The 24,703-nt window shown below is 46.9% G+C and overlaps 1 protein-coding gene across 3 annotated transcripts in view; it reads right to left on the reverse strand.

The window, feature by feature from the left end:
• Window positions 1-24,703, reverse strand: part of Ttc23 (tetratricopeptide repeat domain 23) — a 100,366-nt gene that overhangs the window by 23,845 nt on the left and 51,818 nt on the right. For all 3 annotated transcript variants that reach the window (XM_052711950.1, XM_052711951.1, XM_052711952.1), the window contains one exon: window positions 9,520-9,625. In XM_052711950.1, coding sequence (XP_052567910.1) covers window positions 9,520-9,625 — 106 coding nt within the window. The remainder of the gene's footprint in view (window positions 1-9,519; window positions 9,626-24,703) is intronic.

Here is a 24,703-nt window from a genome sequence, read left to right on the forward strand (position 1 = left end):
GCCAAGATGGACATTGAACAGACAGATACACAATTAAAATGGACAGACAGATTGACCCGAAGACAGAAGCCTCAGATTATTTGCCGATAAGCAAACCTGCATAGGGCGAGAGCTCTGAGAACATGGCTGAAATTTGCAGTGGGGTTCTGGGTGCTGAGAAATGACCCAAGCACATCCCTTTCTTCCGTGAGATCTTTAGAGAGGGCAGAAGCAAACACGTGGGGAAAGTGTCTTCCAGATTGACAGGACTGCAGAGGACTCAGGTCCTGTGTGGTCATGTGTGAGGTTCGCCTTGAGGATCTAGGCAGGAGCAGGGTTCCAGCCACTGTCTCCTGGGCATGTCCCCATCCCAGGCTCTTTAAGTGGATCAACAGTAACTGAACTGGACATCCCCGACTTTCTCCCAGACCAGCAGGTGCATTCCTGTGGTAGTACCCAAGTTCTATGGAAGAAAGTTCTCCCACATGGAAAATGTCAACTCTTTATTCATTGCTGATCCTTCAAACGAAGTGTCAACACCGACTCACTCTGATAATTGATGATGGTGCTGGGGGTGGTGCGGCGTTTATTTTACAGATAAAAGCGTAACACGAACATTCTAAGTCTAATGTGACTGGGTTTCTGGAGTGGAGGGCACTTGATGTTTTTATTTTCTCGCTAATTGGGAACCAACAGAAGACCGTAGGCCAGCCCTCTGAGGTTGGATGGGTGCTGTGGGATGTTCTGTGCGCTGTGAATGTGTTGCTCTGATTGGTTGATAAATAAACCGCTGATTGGCCAGTAGCCAGGCAGGAAGTATAGTATAGGTAGGATAAGCAGAGAAGAGAATTCTGGGAAGAGGAAGGCTGAGTCAGGAGTCGCCAGCCAGACACAGAGGAAGCAAGATGTGAAGGCAGAACTGAGAAAAGATACCAAGCCATGTGGCTAAACATAGATAAGAATTATGGGTTAGTTTAAATGTAAGAGCTAGTCGATAGCTAGCCTGAGCTAATGGCTGAGCAGTTTTAATTAATATAAGCTTCTGAGTGATTATTTTATAAGTGGCTGCAGGGTCTGTGGGGCTGGGCAGGACTGGAGAAAACTTCAGCTACAGATGGGCAGGTCTAGTGGTGCAGGACAGTAGCCCTGCCCTTGGTCTGTTCCTGGAAGGTCTCTAGTCAAAGGAGAAAAGGAAAGCTAGGGAACAGAATGTTCCTGATGGCAGCTCTAGCAGGCAAGCTGACCACATCTGTAATGACATGTCAGGACCCTTGTTTCACCGGGCGTTCTGGAACACAGGGACAAAGGGAGGTCCCAGGCATTGACAGTGATAATCTCCCTGTCTGTAAGTCTAAAGTCATTTTATCTTTATCTGGGATAAAGGAAAACTCTTTTATTTCAAGACCCTGACTTCTCTGTCCTCTCCAAGGCCCTAAATGAACTGCAAACCATGGTTATATGGCTGGTCTTTGAAGAGAGAGCAAAGTGCATGCTGGTCCACTGTAGAGGAGCCATGTCCTGACAGAGATTGTTTTCCGGGGCTAGGACAGGGAGGCTAGGCACCCCAGACTCATCTGGAACAAGTGACAAGAGCTTTTCCAGAGAGACGGGAAGCCATGGCCTCTGGACAGGAAGCCATCTCCCAGCATGTTCCTGTGTTCTGAAGCTGGGTATGACTTTGCAGAGAGCCGAGCAAGCAGCTCGATGTTCTAGCATATGGCCGTCCTTAACTTTAAAAAGCACTTCTAGAATCCTCTGCAACCTGATGCTGGTAGCCTGGGCAAAGATGAAGTCATTCTCTGAAACATGGGTGCGTGACTCAGCCGGTAAATCTGAGCCCTGATGGCAGAGGTGAGCCAGGACCATAAATCTCCTCCCATTCCCACCCCAGCCTAGGGGTTGGCTTGTCTGTGAGTTCCAGCAGGGGGAGGGAGTGACGTCGTGGACGGAACCTTTAACCGTCTCTACAGATAGCTCCATCTGGGGACTTGAAGCCAGACTTGCAAGGAGAGGTTCACACACAGGCAAAAGAAGAGAAAACTTTGTTCAAAGAGCCAGAGATTGGAGGGCTGCAGAGAGGCCCACTGGATGTCAGGAAGCTTTGAAAAACAAAAACCAAAAAACAAAAAACCCTTTCTCTCCATCTCTGTCTGTCTGTCTGTCTCTCTCTCTTTTCTCTCTCTCTCTCTCTCTCTCTCTCTCTCTCTCTCTCTCTCTCTCTCTCTCTCTCTCTCTGTGTGTGTGTGTGTGTGTGTGTGTGTGTAGAGCACATTTATGTGTATGTGGGTATATGTGCCACAGCACAACTGTGACAGAGAACAACTTGTAAGAGTTGGTTCTGCCCGTCTACCATTTGGGTCCCTGCGATCAAACTCAGATAGTAAGATTGGTGGTCAGCACCCTTCCCCTCTGATTAAACTCAGACAATCAGGCTCGGTGGTCAGCACTCTTCCCCCCAAGCCATTTCTCTGGACCTGGTCAGGAACTTCTAACTAAAATAAATTCCAGTTCACCTAGGCTTCATCTTCCGAGGCTGTTCTGAGACAGGAGACAGGGTGGTAAGAACAGCCTCATTCTGTGGGAGGGTTCCAGGGACAATGTGGCAATTAATTATCTTTGGTAACAGTGTCAGGAAATAGTCTTTATACTAACTGCAAAGGCTTTAAGGACTCCAAGGAATTGAAAAAGAGGAGTCCTAGCCTGATCTTCACCCCGCCAAGTGACTGAAGCATTGAGACAATAGTGGATGCTGCTACCCCTGAGCCTGTAGGGGCCACGGGGGAGGCCTGGGGACTCACTCCTCACTGTTTCCACACATCTGACCCCACACGGTGGGTAGCTGAGGGGTTAAACTTACTGTAAGATCTGAAGACGCTCATATGTGTCGCTGGGGGCAGGTACATATCGGAAAGCATGGTGGCTGAACAGGCGTCATGCCAGAAGAAGCCTGCAGGGTTTAAAGGTGCCAGGAGTTCTCACGGGGATTGAAAAGGGGCTCAGACACTGTGGAATCTGCTTGCCTTGGGATCCTCACTACTCAAAGCAGTCCAGACTCCCCCTTTCCTTCCCCCTGCCATGTAGAGTCCCACGCAGGGCCACACAGGCAGAGGTTAGGCATTGTGCAACCTTAGACCTCCAGTCCCTAAGTTTAGGGAAGGCTATGTGTTCTCCAAAGAGATGCCTTAAAAATCCTTTTCAAAAGCATCCGGGTATAAATAGCATCGCTTTTCTGAGAAGTTCTGAATAGAACTTACATGTTGACATCTAAAAGGATGACCCAGCCCTTGGGAAAGTGACTATCACAGGCTGCGTACTTCATCCAGCCCAGAAACGGCACAAAGAGGGAACAGGCCTCACTCTAGACACACAGGAAGGAAGGCACCTGGCCAGGTAGGGTTCCTGAGGTTTCTGCCCGGCCCTGGGTCGCTCTCTAGGAAAAAGGCTCAGCAACTCAGGCTTAGGCTGAGTGACAGGACACCCTTTTCTTCTGCTGGCCCCAAGAGCTGCTGAGTGAACAGCCCCTACCTGTGCTCTGGGGTTGGGTTGCTTGTACCACTAATGCTGGGGATGTGACATTCATGGTGTGACTGACCCCCTTTCTGGGTGGAGGGTACGGGAGGGAGGCAGTACATGGTCTCCATTCTAAAGCTTTGGGTTGCCTGTAGTTTGCTGAATGACCTTGCACTCCAGTTCTCTAGATGTGAGGATGACTTCCAGAAGTTTCTCAGAGGGGAATCCTTCTGGTGCTGGCAAAACAAAAAACAAAAACAAAAAACAAAACAACAACAACAAAAAACCCTGTAAGAAGCTCTGTTTCCTTCTCTTGGTCTCACCCATTTCTTCCTTGCTTCCCAGGGGGCTGGGGTGTGGAAAGACAGCCGCTTGAGTCCCTCACAGGCAGGCAAGTGCAAGGCTGGCCAGGCATTCTTATAAGCAATGAGCCCCGAGTAGAGGGGTGGGGGTGAGGAAGGTTCTCTCAGAGAGCACAGGCCGCCAGGGTATGGGAAGGCTGAGGAGGAGAAGGAGACCAAGAGGAGCAACATCAGGACGAAGGGACACAGACAGTCACCAGTGGGGGCATCTCTCCGTTTCTACCAGCAGGCTAAACCACACCACAGCTCCACCATGGAGGCCTCAGGTGAAGGCTTGGGGGAGGCAGCTAAGGAGGGCCACCAGGAAGGTGAAGGCTCCCGGGTGCCACGTTACCTGGCAGGAGCCTCTAGGCTCCAACAGCTACAAATACCTGGGGCTGCCTGACCTGCAGTCTCTCAGGACACTAAGGGTTCAGGGGGCATCATGACAGGTAACCACTGTGGAGGAGGGGTGGGGTGTGCCCAAGCCAAGCAGAGCAAGCAGGACCCAGGAGGAAGAGTTGAGGAAAAGGGGGAGCGTGGAAGGTCACCGAGACCTACTCAGGCAGTTACTTCACAAAAGAAAGAGCTTCCGAAACATTGTAATTTCTACCCATGCAAAACATAGGGAGAGGCTAGGACCAGTGGGAGCTGGGAAATATATGTATTGGAATATAAGGAATTGTACATAGGGGACCAAGTTACTCAGGAATCCCTGTCCCTAGGCTAAAGCAGGGGCAGGCACCATTTGCTCTGCTGTCTTGGGACCCAGAAGAACTCCTTAGCCTGCTGGCGCCTGGGACCACATGGGGCCACTTCCAAACAAGGCTGCCTGCACTGAGCAGGCCCTGCAGCACAGAGGTTTACACTGACATGTCCTTGGCTTTGGACCATTTCGTTTTAATACCCTTAAGGAGAAGCATTATAAACACAAGGCCAAGGCCCTGGACACTTAGCAGGGTTGGGAGAGCTGTTAATACCAAGTTTGTCTATGGCTGCTCTGGGCAGCTGGCCAGGTCCAGGTTAGTGACATTCCGAGAGCCTGAATTGGGAATCTTCACGCAAGCACAAGCCTCCCAGACTTCTAGGGCAGTTTTGTCTGCACAAGGAATGCAGGATGGCGCAGGGCAAAGGCACCAGCTCCAGCGCGTGGCCTGAAACACTCACTTCCGGGCCAGCGGCATTGCTGGTTAGCAGACAATGCCTTCAATGGACATCCAGCCAGGGAGCAGGAGCAGACTGGTGATGGGAAAATCCTCAAAGGGGAGATTATGCTTTTTAGAGATTCTATTGCTTTGTTTTGCTTTTTCTCCAAAAACAAAAGCAAAGCCAAAAAAAAAAAAAAGTCTACGTTAGGTACAAACAGATTTAAACGTAAAAGAACAAAGGCCAGATTGCCCCCTGGACACTCTGAAAGACACGCAGGTTTGCTTCTGGGGGACCCGGCTAGGACCTGGGGACTAGAAGTGAGCACAGTCCAGGTCAGAAGGTCCTGGGTAGGTGAGAGCAGGGGCAGGCATGGGGTGGGAGTGGGCCCAGACTCTAGTCCCTGACTTCCCAGTAGTTCCCTACAGGGGGCAGCAGAGGCCTGGACAGTCCTCTGCCCTGAGTGGGTCTCTCACAGCCTTGCCATGGTGGCTTCCTCCATGTTAAGGGACAACAGAGGGATGGCAGGAAAGACAGGGGACTGTGCTCGCTTGGTCTCCAGCTGCATTCCCTGCCTGTGGTGACTGTCCTGTTCCTGCTTCCAGAGGGAAATTGAATCCCTGGGCCCCGGGGGCAGGCTGTCCCCGCTCTGCCTGCGCTACACAGCACATTTGCAGGTACAAGCTGGGATGAAGCCTGGGTCTCCGTGCACTGGCCAGGCCAGCTGCTTTCCAGCCTCGCCTTCATCTGCCACCGTGAGAGCAAAGATAACAGCAGGGTTTCAACGGTTGGAATAATGGGGGGTGGTGGTGTGTCTCCACAAAGGTACTCATCTCTGATTTGCTTGGGCCACGGAGAAGAGGCTTTGTTTGCGCAGCCCTGCTCCTGGACAACTGGCGTGGCATGTCTCTCTACCCTCCCGGCTCCTCCGCCAGCACCCTCACTTAGCATGTCCTCGTCTTAAGGCTTCGGTAGCCAAATTTCCCATCAAATGACCACTGTTATTACCAAGGTGATAGCTGTCCTTTGATTGGCAGGTGCCGAATCTGAAAGGGACCAATCAAGGAGCGGCTCTCAGGCCCATCTCGACTTTGTCCTTTTGGTGCAGGGCAATGTGGGGAGAAGAGAGAGAGAGAGAGAGAGAGAGAGAGAGAGAGAGAGAGAGAGAGAGAGAGAGAGAGAGAGAGAGAGGCAGATGGAGAGGAGCTTCACTCTGGTGAGAAGAACTGGCTGTGGGAGTATCTTTGAAAAAAAGGAGGTCACGCTCCACTTCTGCGGACTGTTAAAGGTGTCATCAACAGCAGTTTGGGAAAGCGTGGGCACCTGCATACAACCGTCACTGCTGCCATAGCCGCCATCGCTATTTCCCGAGGCACCTGCTACCTGTGCTCCCGGGGTCGCCCCTCTCCCAGAGTCGCCCCTCTCCCGTCTGTTCTCCAGCCAAGTCCCCCTGCTCTACGGCCATTGCGCTCCTCACGCACCTCAGTTCTGACTGGGGCATGAGCTCTTTGGATGCCAGTCAAGATATGCTCTGCGAAGCCCCAGAGGCTGAGGGTGGAGCTGAGACCCTGAGCCGGCTTCTGGGTCCCAGTGGCTCTCCACAGCCTTGTCCTTAGGCTGCCCTCCCTCATCCAAGGTCCCGTGTTTGCTCCACAGGCCACAGACTCTTGCATGGGAGTAGGGAAAGAAAGGAGGAAGGGCCAGGGCCAGTGCTTACACATAGCAAATGATAAAGAGCGTCTGGGGATGACCCTCTGGGCTCAGACCTTGGCCACTCAATGGCTTGGAAAAACCACATTTCCTATGGACTCCGAATCTTCATCCGGAACTGGAGCTAAGTAAAGCAAGGCCAGTGTGTCCTGTGCGGTGTGAGCCATTCCGGACTCACATTGTCCGTGTTATGCAGATGTTGTTATCACTCCCGCTCTGTAGGGGAGGCAACCCCAGCTGTGTCTATACTGAAAAAAACTACACAGGCATGCACACGTGCACACAGACACAGACACACACACACAGACACACAGACAGACAGACTTACACACAGACAGACAGACACACACACACACACACCTCAGTTTGAACTGTCATTGATTCTATGAAGGGCAAAGCCGATGGGTCTAACTCAGAGCTTCGGAACAAATCAATCTCTGTGCATAACTCCCGTTGGCCGTCATTTAATTCCTATAGTCAAGAAGGGAACCCGCTGTGTCCTGGGTGGGGCTGGGAACCAGAACAGCCTCCAGGCAAAAGGACCGTTTTTAGCCTTTGCCTCTTCCATCCAGTAGGGTAGTCTCGCAGAAGAGACCGTTTTCTTCCTCTGCCCAGCAGAACCTTCCAGTTTTCTGAACCCAGAAACCACCAAGACACGTCCTCATCTTAAAGTTCTGTGGCTCAAGTTCCCATCAAATTGCCACTGTTGTTACCAAGATGACAGGTGCTTCAGGTGTCCTCTGAATCTGGTGCTGAATCTGGGGGGGCCCTATCAAGGATCAGCTCTTGTGCCCACCTGGAACTTGTCATTTTGGTGTAGAGCAATGAGGAGAGAAAGACAGAGACAGACAGACAGACAGACAGACAGACAGACAGACACACACACACACACACACACACACACACACACACACACACACACACACACACACAGAGACAGACAGACAGAGAGGAGTAGATGCCTTGGGAAATAGCGATAGCAGCTATGGCAGCAGTGACGGTTGTATGCAGGTGCCCGCGCTTTCCCAAACTGCTGCTGATGACACCTTTAACAGTCCGCAGAAGCAGGGCATGACCCCCAGTTCTAGAAAAACACTCCTGCAGCTGGTTCTTCCTACCATATGACAAACATCTGCACTCCGCCAGAAGCTATAGATAGATCTGGACCCACAGTGGCTCACATGTGTAACCCTAGTACTTGGGAGGCTGAGGCAGGAGGACTGCCTTGACTAAGTTTGAGGCCAGCCTGGGTTACAAAGCAAAACTTTGTTTCAGAAAATACATATCAGAAAACAGTGTTAAGTACTTTGGAACCATAAATGTAAAAGATGGAAAACACTATATATATTGAAAAAGAGATTAAAAATCAAAGAGAATAAAAGAAGCCATGGACCTCAAATTTCTGGAGTTTGCTGTTCTTTTTGTCATGCAAGGATGGGGAAAACCATGAACCCATGGCGACTTCCTTCTAGAATCTCAGGGCAACCTGGGATCAAAGCTGTCCCCACACTCATTTTAACCTTAAACATAATTGAGTTAGTTACCATCAACCAACAACTGGAGATTTCACATGAAGATCCAAACTTCTTCTTCCTTCTCTGGACAATATAAGCTGCCTGCCACGTGGAGCCACGATGCCAGAGCAAGAGAGCTGGATAGGGGCTTCTCTAGTTTGCCATGGTCCTCACCACCCTGTCCTGTCTCTCATCCTACAGACAACTACTATCCGCCACTTGCTGAAGTTTCTCTTAACTACCCAATGCCCTCATGCTGCCTAGACATTGGGGTTCCTATAGATATCCAGGTGTGTGTGACTCGTGTACTTTCAAATGTTGATATTTTCAATGTTTTATTAAGAGTGGTGGAGGCCTCGAGTAGAATGTTCCAAGGAGGGCTAACACTTCACTTGGCTCCTCCTTCCATCTCTGGTCAGGCTCTTCCAGTTCTGCTGGGTGAGCCAGGGGGGCCGGAAGAGGGTAACCTATGGGTATCTGCACTGGCACCTGCACAGACCAAGTCCCCGCCTGGTCTGTGGCCTTTTCTATCAAGTTGCTCCTTGGGGCTTCCTCTTAGGTCTGGTCTGCTACCCTGACTCCTGCTTCCTGAATTGACCTCACACCCTCCCAACACTGATTTCTGGCACCCTGGAATCAATATTATTCTTGATGATTTCTATCCGATATCTTGGAATATAACTTATTCTTCTGTGTAGGCCACATATCATTTCTGAATAGTTTGGGGCCCCCAAATCACAAGAATGTGGGTTTTGTTTTGTTTTTTGTCACACATAGGATGCCAGGATGGCCAAGTGTAGAACCCCCAAATCCCATGTTTTAACTATCCCACCAAGACAAGAAAATGCATATTGAGTGGTAGCTTCCTTTTGAAATCCTGACACTGTATACATTTACCCAGGCTGAAAGTTCTGCTCAGTGAGCTCCGAGTTTAGAGCTGTTACCCCATAGCTCAACATGCGTGCGCACGCACGCGCGCGCGCGTGCGCACACACACACACACACACACATGCACTTCTGTGCACACACACATGCACTTGTCTGCACACATACACATAACAGCCTTTAAAATAATTGCTTTGGAAAAACACACATGTCCCTATCAGCCAGCCGTGCATGAATTGCCCACAATTCCTAGTGGTGTTTTGGATGAAGAGTGACATTCTGATGGGGAAAGGGTTAGAGGGCAGGTAGAGGAAAGCCCAGGAGAGCTGCAGAGCAGCTGAGCCACAGGACAGAGGGCTCACACCACAGCCTCACCCCCCAGTGATGCACACCCAAGGCCGCTTGTGGAGCAGGGAGGCGGGGTCTGTTCTCACCGTGGTGGTCCTGCTTCCCAGAAGCAACAGCAGCCCGGGCAATAAAGTGTGCAGAATCTGCCGCCTCCTCTGGGGAGGGATTTTTACTCAGGACGATGAGATGTGCCTGTCACCACAGAGAGGAGAAACAAGTTGTTTACATGCTTGGCATCAGCGATGGGAAATCATCTTTGCAGTGATAAGCAGGAAGCTGAGGAACGGTCCAGCAAGCTGGAAGGGATGATTGATGAAGAAGTGCAACTGACTCCGGGGAATCTTAAAAGCACTGGGCGGAGGCCAGAACCCTGCATTCAGGATCCACTTGGCTGGAAACCGTCACTGGAGCCAATCCCTGAAAAAGATCCTTTAAAAGCTTATGGTCATTTGACTCAGCAAAGACAACAAAGATGGAGGGTGGGGGAACTGATGAGGCTGGGAGAGGTGAGGTTTCAAGAAGTGAAAAGTACTAATGGGGTGCAGAGGAAGCAGGCAAGCCCAGCTCCTGGCCTATGCTCAGCTGGACCATGGATCCTACCTGCTGTCTGGTCACCATGCCCACCTGCCTGTATCCTTTGCACTGAGGCCCACAGGGAGCTGCCTTAGCATGGAGAACTGTTCCATTTCTTTGTGAAAAGTTAATTTTAAATCTGCTCAATAAAAAAAATGGTATCCTATAAACACAATAATAGAAATCTTTTCAAATAAAATATCAAATAGAACCCTTCAAAGAAAAATGTTACTAATCGTCTCCCTGTCAACATTTCGAATTGAAAAAATTGGGGCCAGAGAGATGGCTCAGTGGTTAAGAGCCCATAATGTTCTTGCAGAGGACTGGAGTTTGATTCCCAGCACCCACATCAGGCAGCTCACAACTGCCTGCAACTTCAGCTCCAGGTGATCTGACATACAGACACACAGACACAGACACAGATACAGACACACATACAGAGACACTGACACACACACAGGAGACACTCACTTTGTGTGTTTTGCAAACACACACACACACACACACACACACACACACACACACACACACAAGTAACGATTAAAATTTAAGAATATTGTGAGCTGCCAGGCGGTGGTAGCGCACGCCTTTAATCCCAGCACTCGGGAGGCAGAGGCAGTCGGATCTTTGTGAGTTCAAGGCCAACCTGGTCTACAGAGCGAGATCCAGGAAAGGTGCAAAGCTACACAGAGAAACCCTGTCTCGAAAACAAAAATACTGTGAGTAATATGTTTCCATCCCTCCAATAATCACTTGACGAATGGCCAGCCATGGAAAGCTGGGCCACTCAGGATGGTAGGCAGCTTGGAATCATTGCTAGAGAGCTCACGTTCGTTACTTTTCTTATTATTGTGACAAATACCTGGTGCAAACAACTTACTCTAGCTACAGTGTAACAGTGGATACATTCCGCCATGGTGGGAAGGGATCCTGACTTTAGCTACAGTGTAACAGCAGATACATTCTGCCATGGTGGGAAGGGATCCTGACTTTAGCTACAGTGTAATCAGCAGATACATTCCGCCATGGTGGGAAGGGATCCTGACTTTAGCTACAGTGTAACAGTGGATACATCCTGCCATGGTGGGAAGGGATCCTGACTTTAGCTGCAGTGTAACAGTGGATACATTCTGCCATGGTGGGATGGGATCCTGACTTTAGCTGCAGTGTAACAGCGGATACATTCTCTGCCATGGTGGGAAGGGATCCTGACTTTAGCTACAGTGTAACAGTGGATACATTCCACCATGGTAGGAAGGGATCCTGACTTTAGCTGCAGTGTAACAGCGGATACATTCCACCATGGTGGGATGGGATCCTGACGGGAGTGCGAGCCTGTTGGTCACGTGTGGGGTTTCCCTTATGAAGAAAGCAAGGTGCTGGTACTCACCAGGCTTTCTCTTTTTCCCCTTTCTATTCTGCCTGGGATGCTACTCTGTGAGAGGGAGCCAACCACATTCAAGATGGGTCTTCCCAATCACTCCATGACACCTCTCTGGAAACCCCCTCATAGGCAGGCCCAGAGGTACATTTGTTAGGAGTCTAAATCCGGCCATATTAACACTGAAGATTAGGGCTGGAGAGATGGCTCAGCAGTTAAGAGCCCTGATTGCTCTTCCAGAGGACCTGGGTTCAATTCCCAGCACCCACATGGCAGCTCACAACTGTCTGTAACTCCAAGATCTGACACTCTCACACAGACATACATGCATGCAAAAACACCAATGCAAAAAATAAAAGTAAATAAATTATTAAAAAAAAATGAAGATTGAACTGCACAGAGTGACACACAGAGGAAAAGGCAGAGGAACTCGGCAGGCAGAACGTGACAACCACCACTAAGATTTAAGCTGGACTTTAGTTATTTCTCACTTGCAACACAACACTTAATTTTGGGGATACTTTCTATGATTTTCAATTTATATATGAAAACTTGAGAGTGCTGAATGGGTCTGGAATATTCCCCAGAGGTACATATGTTCAAGGCTTGGTCCCAGCTAGATGCTACTGAGAGGCGCTGGGACTGTTAAAGAGCTGGGGCCTGGTGGGAGACATTAGGTCATTAGAAGTGCGTTAATAATGGAACACTGATGGGGTAAATGGTCCAGACAGCTCACGCTAAAGGATGGAGATAAGCTCTGACTTTGATACTCGAACTTCAAATTCTGCGTGTTGGACCCTGTTCTGAATGCTGCTATTCATCCATCAGCCAGGGAATGAAAGAGGGCGGACAGATAGATGCCAGCACCTGGTCAGGAGCAATGACTTAAGAAGTCAAGCCATTCCAGGAGGGCCTTCCGGTCGGCACCAAGCAGGACTCACACCTCTGGATGTCTCTGAGACTACAATCAAGGCAGAGGTAGTACTGTAGCACTGGACTGCCTCATTTGTTAATATCTGAGTCCTGTGTTAAATTCTGAGCTGCCAAAGCTCAGAATTGATCACCCCAGCCACCCCTGTTAGCAATGGCTTTTGCTGCGGAGTTGGAACACCCTGAGTTCTTAAGTAGGAAGGCTTGGATTTAAGACAACTTTTCTCACTACTGGAATTCTTCAGAATGAATTGAACAAGGGACCGGGGGAAGCCAGTTTCAAACTGGCACAAAAACACTGTTCTTAAACTCTGGTTTGAAATATTACTGAAATAATAGGTATTTCAAAACACAGTTTCATGGATGTTCAGACTACAGAGTTGAGAGGTAGAGCCAAGTTATCAAGGGTTTGGTGTTTGCAGGAAGAAAAGCAAGAGTAAGATCGCCCCCTCCAAAAAAACCTCATGTGGGCAGACTCTGCATCCCCCTGACCATCTAGCCCCATGGCCCATGGCTGGAGAGCCCTCTGCAGGATGCTCAGGAAGGCTTTCCTGGGCTTTTTACAAAGACTCAACACACCAATATGTGATGTTTCCAACGGAATAAAACTCAAAGATTTTCTGTTTCCTTTCTATTCGCTATCACAATGCAAGGAAAGGTTAAAAAATAAGCTGCCTATCACAATTATTTTCAAATGAATAATTACATGTCCCGAAGGGATCAGAAATTGCTTTTTGATTTGAAGGCAGAAAGTGACACTTTCCAGTAGCAAAACAACAACAATAATAAAACACCACTTACAAATATCAAGAAAACATGTCCCAAAGGCTTAGGGCAGTGGTTCTCAGCCTTCGTGATGCTGTGACCCTTTAATACAGTTCCTTACGTTGTGGTGACCCCCCCCCCAACTGTGAAATTATTTTTGTTGCTACGTCATAGCTGCAATTTTACTACTGTTGTGAATTGTAATGTAAATACCTGATATTCAGGATATCTGATATACGACCCCTGTGACAGGGTCGTGCAAAGGGGTCATGGCCCACAGGTTGAGAACCACTGGTGTAGGGGATCTGAACTCATCACACAATTGTCCGGACCTCAGCACTTTCCTGTGTGAGATGCTGATACTGTACAAGCAAACATTGATCATTCATTTCATAACTTCAGCTTCTGTTCTAATTTATTACTTACTGTTCAAGAACCTTTTTAAACCACATGCTGGAGGGAGGGAGGAGCAGTGTGGAACACCCAGGGTGTTAAAAATGTGTCAAATTAGCATCTCATTTATTCAGTAAAAATTCCATTCATTTTGACCTAGTTTAATTTATTCCTCTTTGGCTCAGTGTTATTTTAATTTCGAAGAGCTTTCTACTTGACAGATATTGTGCTAACACTAGGAGTTCACACGCAAAAAATATCAAGCTGCTTTCAGTTCTAAAGGAGATCACAGATGAACCACAAAAATACAGGGTGCTTGCACTTGTGTACACACATAGACGCTTCTGACTATGTTTTTGCACTCAGCTAACTTTCTCTCTGCATCCCAACTGTTATAATTTTTAGTGGCTATTGAAGGGAGAGAAAAGACGGCATGTGCATATACAGGCTGACCAATAGATGATCCCTTGCACGGGTGTCCAATCTCAAGGCCAAGAACTGTACTATCTTACACCAGAAGATAAAAGAGGAGATGTTCTTTGTTAATGGAAGGATGAGTGTTAAGTAAAGAACAGCAACTCTCAGAACCCCAGTGACCCACAGGGAGGATCCAGGGAGGCCCATCTACTCTCCTTCCATGCCTCAGTAACCCACAAGGAGGATCCAGGGAGGCCCCCTACTCTCCTTCTGTGGTCCAGGCAGTGTGACTATCAGTCAGAGAACTCTGATCCTGTACTGCATCAGTCTCTGGGGTACAGAGATGACTAAGCAGCAGAGAGAACATAGAATAGAAGGAACACATTAACGCAACAAATGTCCCACCTCACACTGCGCCTCTCCGGCGTCTCACAGACTCATTTTCCTCTCTATGCAATGCTCGACTGCCCAGGGTTCTGTTTGCACCCTTGATGTCAAAATGAGTTACTCACTGACACCTCCCGTTCACAGGTTCAGGAACTGTGGCTCTGTTACATGTAGACAGCTCCTAGCACTCTACTCAGCTGCCTCACGTGCCCTCTCATGGTCTCCCTTTTCTTCAGAGTGCAGTGTCCATTGTCTATCAAAAACCCCTCAACTCCATACAAGCATAATTTGAGACGGTGAGAATGGGGATCCTTCTAAGTACCCACTAGTAGGGAAGCAAATGTGTTTTGCTTTATTAGTACAATAATTTATCTCTGTGGACATATACTAATCTGGTTACATTTCAGAAACACAAAAAAGGCAACTTGCAAAGGGATGAAGACACCATAGCACCAGTGATTTGTACCCCACTTTTCCTCAAGGGCCCCTTCTTATTCTGCACAGTACCGTCCACGGTTCTCTGACGTTCAGGGAGAGTGCCACTTCTCCCATTGAAGCTGGTGGAGCAGCCTGGATGCCCAACCCCTGCCCCTGCCCCTGCCCTGCTTCCTCTTCCACCTGGCTGCTGTAGAAGGGCCCTCATGGGACATAAAGGACGGGTGACAAGTGTCGGGGTCCAGTATCGGGGTCCAGCCCCGACCTATCAAAGGGTTCCTTAAAGTGGGGAGTGAGGAATTGAGAAATGCTAGATAGGAAATATAGAAGAAGACGAAGAAAAAAGAGACACAGGATAGCTTCAGCAGGGTCCTGGGTTAATACCCAGCAGCCTCGAGTTTATTCATGATAGGCTTTTTATATACTAGCAAGGGGAGAGGCAAAAGAACTCCCCTTTTCAAGATCAAAGCACAACGTACACCAAGTGCAGACCCTTGAAACACATGGTAACCATGTCCCACAGCAAAGCATCTTGTGATCAGGCCTTGAAGTATAAGACCCCTGAAAACCACGCCTTTGCATCCTGCTATGCAGCCATGGAGAGCAACGTAAACTCTGACTCTGACCTTGAGTCAAAGCATAAGTTGGAATCTTTGTGAGCTCCCACCGACAAGGACTGAGAAGGACAGGAACACAAACAGCAGCTGACCAGGCTGGCCATTTTGCAGTCCTGTGGAACTCAAGCTCAGCCACAACTGTAGCACGATGCTAAGTGAAGGAGCCCCGCTGCACATGAGTGAGGGCACTGGAGGGCAAGGAAGCAGCGGCCACGATGACAAGAGTCCCGCTCGCCTCCACTGGCTTCCACAGAGCTCAGGCTTTGGTCCTCACTGGTGCTTTCCAGGGGCCATCACATCAACTCCTTCACCTCATTATTTAGTAGTCTCCCCAGGGCGGGGGTTCCCCCTCATGGCTCCTTTTCCATTTATTTATTTATTTATTTATTTATTTATTTATTTATTTATTTATTTATTTAGTTAGTTAGTTAGTTAGTTAGTTAGTTAGTTATTCGTCCATTTATTTATTTATCTATGTTCTTCTGTAGCCTACAGTGATATCCTTACCAGCTGTCACCCTAAAGTTGAAGAAGAATACTAACTGACCCCAAATTGGACTTTTAAAATCGACTGGTTTAAGACAACAACAGAAACCAAATGACCTTTAGTCTCTCCCACTAACCAAGCGCATTTGTTGAAAAAACTTATTCAAGAGCGTAGCCATGACTAGCTCCCTCAGTCCCTGTCAAATAACAGTGTGTGTGCGTTCTGGTATCTCAGGTGCATTTCTGGAGGAAACCATGGCTTCCTCTGCTCCGATCTGTCTGCCAGTAGATGCAACCAGAGCCAGGGCTGGCAGGCTCTTATCTAACTGGGCCTGATGCCTTGCATCTGTAAAATGTGCAGTATTCCTTGAGGAGGAAACTCAGTGGCTAGTAAAAAGATAACAGTATTTCTACTTATGCAGAAACACTCAGAGACAGGGAGCCTGGGTGATCGGGGACAGATTTTTGTCCCCTCTACTTTGTAAGGACTAGGGGACCACAGATTCAAAGGAAGTCTTTTCTGCTATATATAGCTAAGTACTGAGGGAGTATACAAATAGCCCAGGGTACCATTGTGGACTTAGACTATATTTACCTGGACAAGGAGAACACACATGGGGTTAGTAACAAAGTCTCAACTTGGTGATAATCAGCCAGGGTCTCTTTGTAAGGCAAAGGCTAGAACCCGGGAGAGACTGGGGAAGAAGGGGACCAATTATGAGCAGGTACTTCTTTTGCCAAGTATGGTGCTAATTAGGTTATACACACTATCTTCCTTAATCCCACAGGACCAGTGACAGATGTTGCCTCACTTTACAAGGTCACACAGTAGGTCAGCACAGGGCACAGAGTCAGCCTAAGGCCTACAACACTCAACTGCATGCTGTCTTGGCCCAAATCAAACCCATCAAACTTCCAGAAAGATGACTTTCTTATCAGTGTGATGGAAAATGGCTTAAGGGTCGGGAACAGGGGCTGCTAAGTGGTGGACCCTGCTGAGATCCTGGCTGGGGAACAGTGAGGTACTCCAATGTGGATACCCAGGCCAGGGATCAGGGGATGAGGGATGGAATAGTCACCACTGTATCTTCCACCTTCTGCTCTAGCTCAAGCCCCTGCCTTTATTTACAAGCTCAGACCCACTGTCACCGCGTCACTGAGAGGCGCAAGCTCTGCTGTGCCAGCTTTCTGTCTCGGCCCTGCCACAGATGGCCATTCCATCTTCGGCTTTGAGGTGACATCCTTACGCAAGACAGGTCAGGTTACAGCGCAGGGTAACCTGTCCAGTAGGGAAGCCTTTCCTGGGGGGCTGGGGCAGCTGGAGAGGTCTGGCCAGGCAAAAGATGGCTGTGGGAATCCCATAGGGGGTGGGGGGTGGGTTAGCTGAACGGGAAGTCACCAGGGGTAGACAGAGTCTAAAAACAGAGGCCCTGGACTAGGCCCGTCTCTTTTAATAGTCACAGAGAGTCCTTAGTGGCTTTCCTCCAGATGTCAACTTTGTCTCTTCCAAAGGGCTTGGGAGAAGTCCTGCTATTTATAAGGATTAGCACCAAAATAGACACGTCAAAGGCTTGTATTTCTTTTGCTTGCAAGTATGAGCTTTCTTAAAACTTAACTAGATTTTAAATGCATATAGCTTTTTTAAAAAAATCTTAAAATCTTAAGTGGTGGAAAAGAAGATACAAACTAAAGCAAAGCAAAGCAAAACAAAACAAAAACCTCTTTCTATTTACATGCTTCACCCCCACTCCTCCCACTACTCATCAGCCACTATGAACAGCTTCCTGTGTGGCATTCCAGAAATACTGACGTGTGTACACAAACACATATTCACACACACGCACAAGTACACACACATTCTAACACACACGCATACACACATGCACAAGTACACACACATTCTAACACGCGCGGACACACACGCACTAGTACACACACATTCTAACACACACATGCACAAGTACACACGCATTCTAACACACACATGCACACATGCACAAGTACACACACAAGTACACACACATTCTAACACACATGCACACACACACACTTCAAACACACACACACACACACACACACACACGCGCGCGCGCGTGCGCGCACTCATTCAGCAAACACACCAAATGCACACAGGTACCATCACAGTTTGGGCTTGCCCCTCTTGGCTTCTTTTCTTGGGACACTCCGGTCTGTGGGCAGGCAGTTAGATAGCCATCCTTTAAAGACAACTGGGGTTGAGGGTGATTTTTAAATGGCCTTTTCCCATTTGCTTTCTTTCTGTAAATTGTGCTTGTATTTTGACCATGTATCTATGAGTTATCTTTTCATCTATACGACTCTATAGTTTCCCTTTGACTTTTTTTACATTATAAAGACTGTCACACAGCAGCACTCTTCCGTTCCTCACGCTGTCAGATCTCCCACTCTCCCTGTCTTCTCCACGTTACTCTGGCACCTGATCTATACCTACCTGCCAACATGCAAAGGGAAGACTTCCAAGCAGGGTCAACACTGGGCACCGCTGGGCGGAACGTGTCGCCACGCCGACAGGGATGAAGACTCTCTAAAGAGACTACCGAACCCTCCCTTTGGCCACCGGACAGTTGAAACAATAGAATTGCCCAAGAATCTCCTGCTGAAAGAAGGAAAAAGGCAGGGCTTTGGCGCCAGCCAGAGGGGATTTTGTCTCTTGGAAAGAGATTTGCAAGTTGTCGGACATCCTTGCACGTGACTAGAGCCAAGACAGGTGATGGGCAGGCCCACAGCTTGACCAGGGCTGCTGAGTGATGCAGACTCCTCCCCTTCCAACTAAACCTGACCCCCCATTTCAGGACCTTGAAGATGGACTTCAGGCAGGGGGTCACTGGACCTCTGTTCCTTTTCCCTATGTAGCCACATTGATTACATCTCCTTTTTCTGCTTGTCACCGTTACCTTTAACTGGACTACTGAAGGCAGGTGGGTGGCTGAACCCAGCTTGTCAGAGGGCCGTCGGGATGCAGACTCTGACAGCTGTCACTTAAGCGCGACAGCCATCTTCCCCTTTATGGTACCTAGATCTACGTCATACTTAGAATTTTTTGTAAAGGACAAAACTTTCGTTAGCTTTTCAGAGATTTGAAAAAAAAATAGAGGAGCCTTATTCAGATTATTTCTAATAAATGAATTGTGTTTGTAGTAAATCCACAGCGGATGCCTGGCTGGTGAGAGGTGCTGACGCCCACAGACCGTCTGGAGCCAGGCGTGAGCATCCAGCTGTCAGTACCCTGGGCCGACCACAGGTGGGGACCGAAGCCACATCTTCGGGTCCTACCCACAAAAGTAGGTTTCATGATACTTTGCAAATCAAAGGTCCCTGCTTTTGTGGTTGAGCTGCCCTGAAGGCTGCACAAGGGAAATAAGCCACTCGAGTGCTGGAGAGGTGAAGCGGCAATTTAAGCCAGCGGGGCAGCGGTCTTCATGCCCTGCGAACAGACCAAAAGCCGGCACCCACACCAACGAAGCGTCGTGATTTGTTCTTTCTTTAGATAAGAAAATAAGGTGTGATTCCCGAAATCTGTCAATGCGGAGTTTCATAAAATGGAGCATGCTTGGCTTTCTCTAGCCCTGCCACAGAAGGCAGGCGGCGGGTGGGCAGGCGTGTGGCGCTCCTTTTAAGTTCCCGGAATGGCCACCTTCCTTTGTGCAGTGGCTCCGAGGGACTTCCTTCATTCCTTCTATCTTCCATCTTAATGGGCTACTTCTTAAAATACTGTGGAACTTTTCTGCATTCTACTGAAAATAAAACTTTTTTTTTTCTTTTCTCTGTGTGTGTTTCTCTCACTCCAAAGGAATGAGGAAAGAAAACCAGCTGGGGAGATAACAGAACCTCTTTGTGAGTATTGAATAAATGCCTATTACCCGTGGTTCCCTTGGAGACCTGTGGCCACTCTGTTCCCTTCCATACCTCAGGTAAATCTCCTTAGGAAAAAGGGAACAGTGGCAAGTGTTTAATAATTATTATTAATAAGTAAAAGTAGCTTGCCCTGGCAGTAGGCCTGAGCATCCACAAGGCATTTAGTGTTTTGGAACCTGGAGCAGTTCTGTGAAGCGGGGAGTGTCTTTGTCGATTTACTGTCAAAGGGCTGGGTGACCAGTCTATAAACAAAGAACTTGGAAACAGGGAATCTGGACTCCAAGCCCAATTTTCTGATTTCAAATTCAATGTTATTTTCGATTTGCCCAGTCTCTCTTTATTTAAAACACGCTTTAATTTTTATTAACCTTAAAAATAAATAAAAATAATAGCTAACTATCAAACTTGCCAAGTATTCTAAAAGCAAGTGAATTCCTCTATAACCCAGGTAGAAAGAAATGCTTCTAACTTAGATTCAAAATCTAAATATAATAGAAGATAGAAATTTGAACATATAGAGACAAATGAATCAGAAAAAAAAAGATCACCAGTAAGCTCAGGAAGGTTGCAATACACAAGATGGACATTAAAAAGCATTTATTTTTTCTATCAGTGAATACCGAGAAAAAGAAGTTAAGACACATCTTCTTAAAACAGCCACAAATGCAACAAACAGGGCTGACAGGGCCCCGCAGCACATAAAAGCGTGCGTCTGCTAAGCAAGACCCACACCCTGAGTTTGGTCCCAGGAACCCACAGAGGAAGAAGAGCACTTTTAAAAGCTGTCCCCTGACCACCACGTGAGCCTGCACTCACACCAGATACACATCACACACACACACACATACACACACACACACACACACACACACACACACACACACACACACACGACAACGAATAAAAATTGAGAACAACAAATACTTAGGGATGAATTATCCAAGTAAGTGCAAAACATAAAACTCTAAGGCAGTGGTTCTCAACCCCTATGGGAGCGGGGGGTCAAAGGACCTTTTCACAGGGGTCGCATATCAGATATTGACATTATGATTCATACCAATAGTGATATCATAGTTATGAGGTAGTCACGAAATAATTTCACAGTTGGGATCAGCACTACGTGAAGAACTGTAGTGAAGGGTCACAGCATTAGGAAGGTTGAGACCTGCTGCTCTGAGGGCTGGGGAGACTACTCAGTTGAGTAGGAGCAGCACTTGTTGTAGAAGGATGGGGACCTGAGCTCAGACCCCCAGCATCCATATAAGACGTCAGGCCTGGGTACCAGTGAGAGGCACTGTCTCAAGAACATGTGCCAGAGAGCCAAACATGTGGAAGATACACTCACATGTACACACACATCCATCACACACAACACATGCATACACAACACACACACACACACACACACACACACCCCACAACAGCAACCAAACAAAACCAGCAACCAAACAAAACCACTTACACTTTAAAAGTTATAAAACCTATTGAAATAAACAAGAGAGATGTCTATGTTCATGGATTGAGAAAGCTAATACTGCTAGGCAGGCAACACTTGGCAACTTAAATGCAGATTTAATACAGTGTCTTTCAAAATTCCAGTGGAATTTTTTTGTGGGGGAGAGGTGCAGAAATTGACAAGGTGACCCTAAAATTCATATGAGAACCCAAGGGGACTATAATAGTCAAAACATTCTTGAAAAGGAATAACAAAGTAAGATTACAGTTTCTGATTTCAAAGCGTAGGTCGAGAGAACAGAATTGATAGTCTAGAAATAAACCCTGGTATCTAGGGCCATTTGCTTTTGACAAGCATGCTGAGGTAATTCCATGGTGGATTTATAAGCTTCTTCATAAATGGTGGGCTGAGATCATCAGACAGCCAAGTGCAAAGAGTGAAGTTGACCCTTTGTCAGACCACACACAAAACTCAAAGACCTTCTGTGTCAGAACTACAATCTGTGACCCACTTTAAGGAAACATAGATACAAGCTTTCATGAACTTGGATTATCCAGTGGTTTCTCAGCCTGGTGGTGGTGGTGGTGGTGCATGCCTTTAATCCCAGCACCTGGGAGGCAGAGTTCTGTCTCTAAACTCTGAGTTCAAGGCCAGCCTGGTCTACAGAGTGAGTTCCAGGACAGCCAGGGCTACACAGAGAAGCCCTGTCTCAAAAACCAAAAAATAAAAACAAACAAAAAAATCCAATGGTTTCTTAGATGTGAAGCTAAAAGCAAAAAGCAGATGAATTGGATTTAATCAAAATGAAAAGCATTTGCACTCGAAAGGACACAGTCGGAAGTGAATGGAGGAAAATCCTTTGTGTACTTGATGGGCATCCAGGCTCTACATCAGGATATATAAATACCTCCTAGGGAACAATGGAAAGGCAAAGGCCTGTCTAAATGGGCACATGATTTGAATCAACATCTGCCCAGTAAAGGCATACAAGTGGCCAACCAGCATAAAAAGATACCCAACTAGTAATCAAAGAAGTTAAAACCCACAACACATTCAAGTATCACTTCACTCAGCAGCACAGCTGCAGTTAAAAACACACACGACAAGATGTGTCGGTGCGGAACAGAGGAGTGGCCACCCTCATACTGGAACACCTCACTGGCAGGAATCTGAAACACTGAGGTGACTTCGGAGAACGGCTGAGTGGTTCCTCAAAGCTGAGGTGTCATGTGACTCAGTGGTTACTCCCAGTCTCACACCCAAGAGAAATGAAAATGTATGTCCGCATAAAACTTGAATATAAATGCTTAGACAACACTAATTATAATAGCCCCCAAGCACCAACAATCCAAATGTCTATCAAAGGCAAGCTGATAAAAACCTAGTGTGTTTATATGGTGAAATACACGAAAAGGACAGAAGTACAGATGCTAAATATGAATAAACTATGAATATATCAAATCAGACACACAAGGCATATATTGTCAGACTCTTTATATGCAATGTCCAGAACAGGCAAAGCCACACAGGGCATAAACTGGCAGCTGCTAGGAGGAAATGAAAAATTGCTGCTGAGGGTTGCATTGTTTCTCAAAACTCTACGGAACTAGATAGTGGTTGCAAAAATTTGTAAATATGGACACCACTAAATTATATACTTTAAGAGAATAGCTTTAGTGTCATATGAATAAACAATCTCAATAAAAATATGAGCAAAATTTAAAAACAAACGACAATTTGGGTGAAAATATTTACAACATGTTATCATGGATACCAGGATCAATATTGTAATATATAAAGAACCTTTAACAGATATGAAAAGCTAGATCAAAAAATCCTATTTATAAATTGGCAAATGATATGAATAAGTCGCATAAAACGACAATTCACAGAAAGAATTAGAGTGCCTTTAACATATGAAAAGATATTCAACTCCAGTTTTAAAAATAGAAATGCAAATTTAAGCTATATTGAAATGTCATTTCTCACCCATCAGATTGGAACTAACTTGAAAGCTTGACAATACACTTTGTTGAAACAGGCTATGGGGAAACTGGTGTTCTTATACACATGAGTAGAAATACAAATGGCACGTGCCCCTGAAAGGCAACTCAGAAGAGCAGCACAACTAAAAACGAGAGAGAAATAGCAATTCATTTTGCAATAATAGAAAACCAGCCAAGCATACTGTGCTTGGTCCAGTAGCCTCACTCTGTGGTAGTTCGAATGAGAATGGCTCCCATAGGCCCATATATTTGACACTCAGTCCCCAGCTGGTGGAACTGTTTGGGAAGAATTAGGAGGCCTTGTTGGAGGAGGTGTGTCACTGGGAGCAGGCTTTAGGTTTCAAAAGCCAATGCCATTCTTAGTTAGCTCTCTCTGCCACATGCTTGACTATATATATTAGTGTATTATATATATGTGTGTGTGTTTATTTATTTATGACTTACTTGGTGGGGAGAAAGTGAGGGCTATTCCTAACAGCAGAATGTCAACTGAAAAAATGCAGTAGGGATAATAGAACAGAAAACCAGAACTTTACAACAATCACTGATAAGAATGTGTTAGGAAAGAGTTATCAACAGATGTTAAATCTAGAGAGAAATATTTGACAGAGAGAATATAGAATGCTAATTAGTTAAAAGGGAGGAATCAGTCATTACACAGTGGAGAAACTATGTATCGGCACGACAGGGTGATGAATGTCATCAATGTAGGACAGGTGGGCACTGTGCCTCTGGATACAGTACACATCCCCCTTGTCATGCTCTATCTGAGCACATGTCACTCAGATCGAGTCACGAGAAAACATCAGACAACTCAAACTGAGAAACAGTCTACCAAAAGCTGACATCTACGTATATATATTGAAATTTCAGTGTCATGGAAGGCAGAGTTTGGGGAGAAACTATTCTGGATTAAAGGCCAGAGCCATGATACCTAATGCAACACACGATCCTTTACTGGATCTGTACTGGATGAAAAATCATGGAGGGCAGAATGGAGATAATCAACAAAGTGGAACGTGACCTGTGCCAATGTTAAACTTCCTATGTTTCATAACTGTATTGTGGCTATCCTTGTCCTTACAGAAAAATCACTGAATATCTGGGAATAAGGGACACGATATTTTCAAAATGTTTTAAAATTTTGTTACACTTTGATATAACTTGTGTGCATGTATGTGTAAGTATACGGGAATGCACATGCCATGGCCTGTATGTGGAGGTCAGAGGACAAATTGTGGAAGTGGGTTCCCTCCTTCCACCACGTGAGTTCCAGGGATTGAACTTGGGTCTTTGTGTTTGGTGGCAAGTATGTTTACCTGGTTAGCCATCTCCTTGGCCCCTCCAAAGAAGGCAGCCATCCCTATGGCCACATGCATATATATGTGCATGTGTTTATGTGCATATCAACACAGATAGATAGCGAAAACAAACACAGGGAAGGACCACAAATGGTGACTATGGGTCTCACAAACAAGAGGCACCAGCTAGTTCGTTTCCCACTCACGTAGTTCCAAGGTCGCCGAGAGCG

This window comes from Peromyscus californicus, unplaced genomic scaffold (genome assembly GCF_007827085.1).
Source record: "Peromyscus californicus insignis strain IS unplaced genomic scaffold, ASM782708v3 Scaffold_4__1_contigs__length_199733344, whole genome shotgun sequence".
Classification (NCBI taxonomy): domain Eukaryota; kingdom Metazoa; phylum Chordata; class Mammalia; order Rodentia; family Cricetidae; genus Peromyscus; species Peromyscus californicus.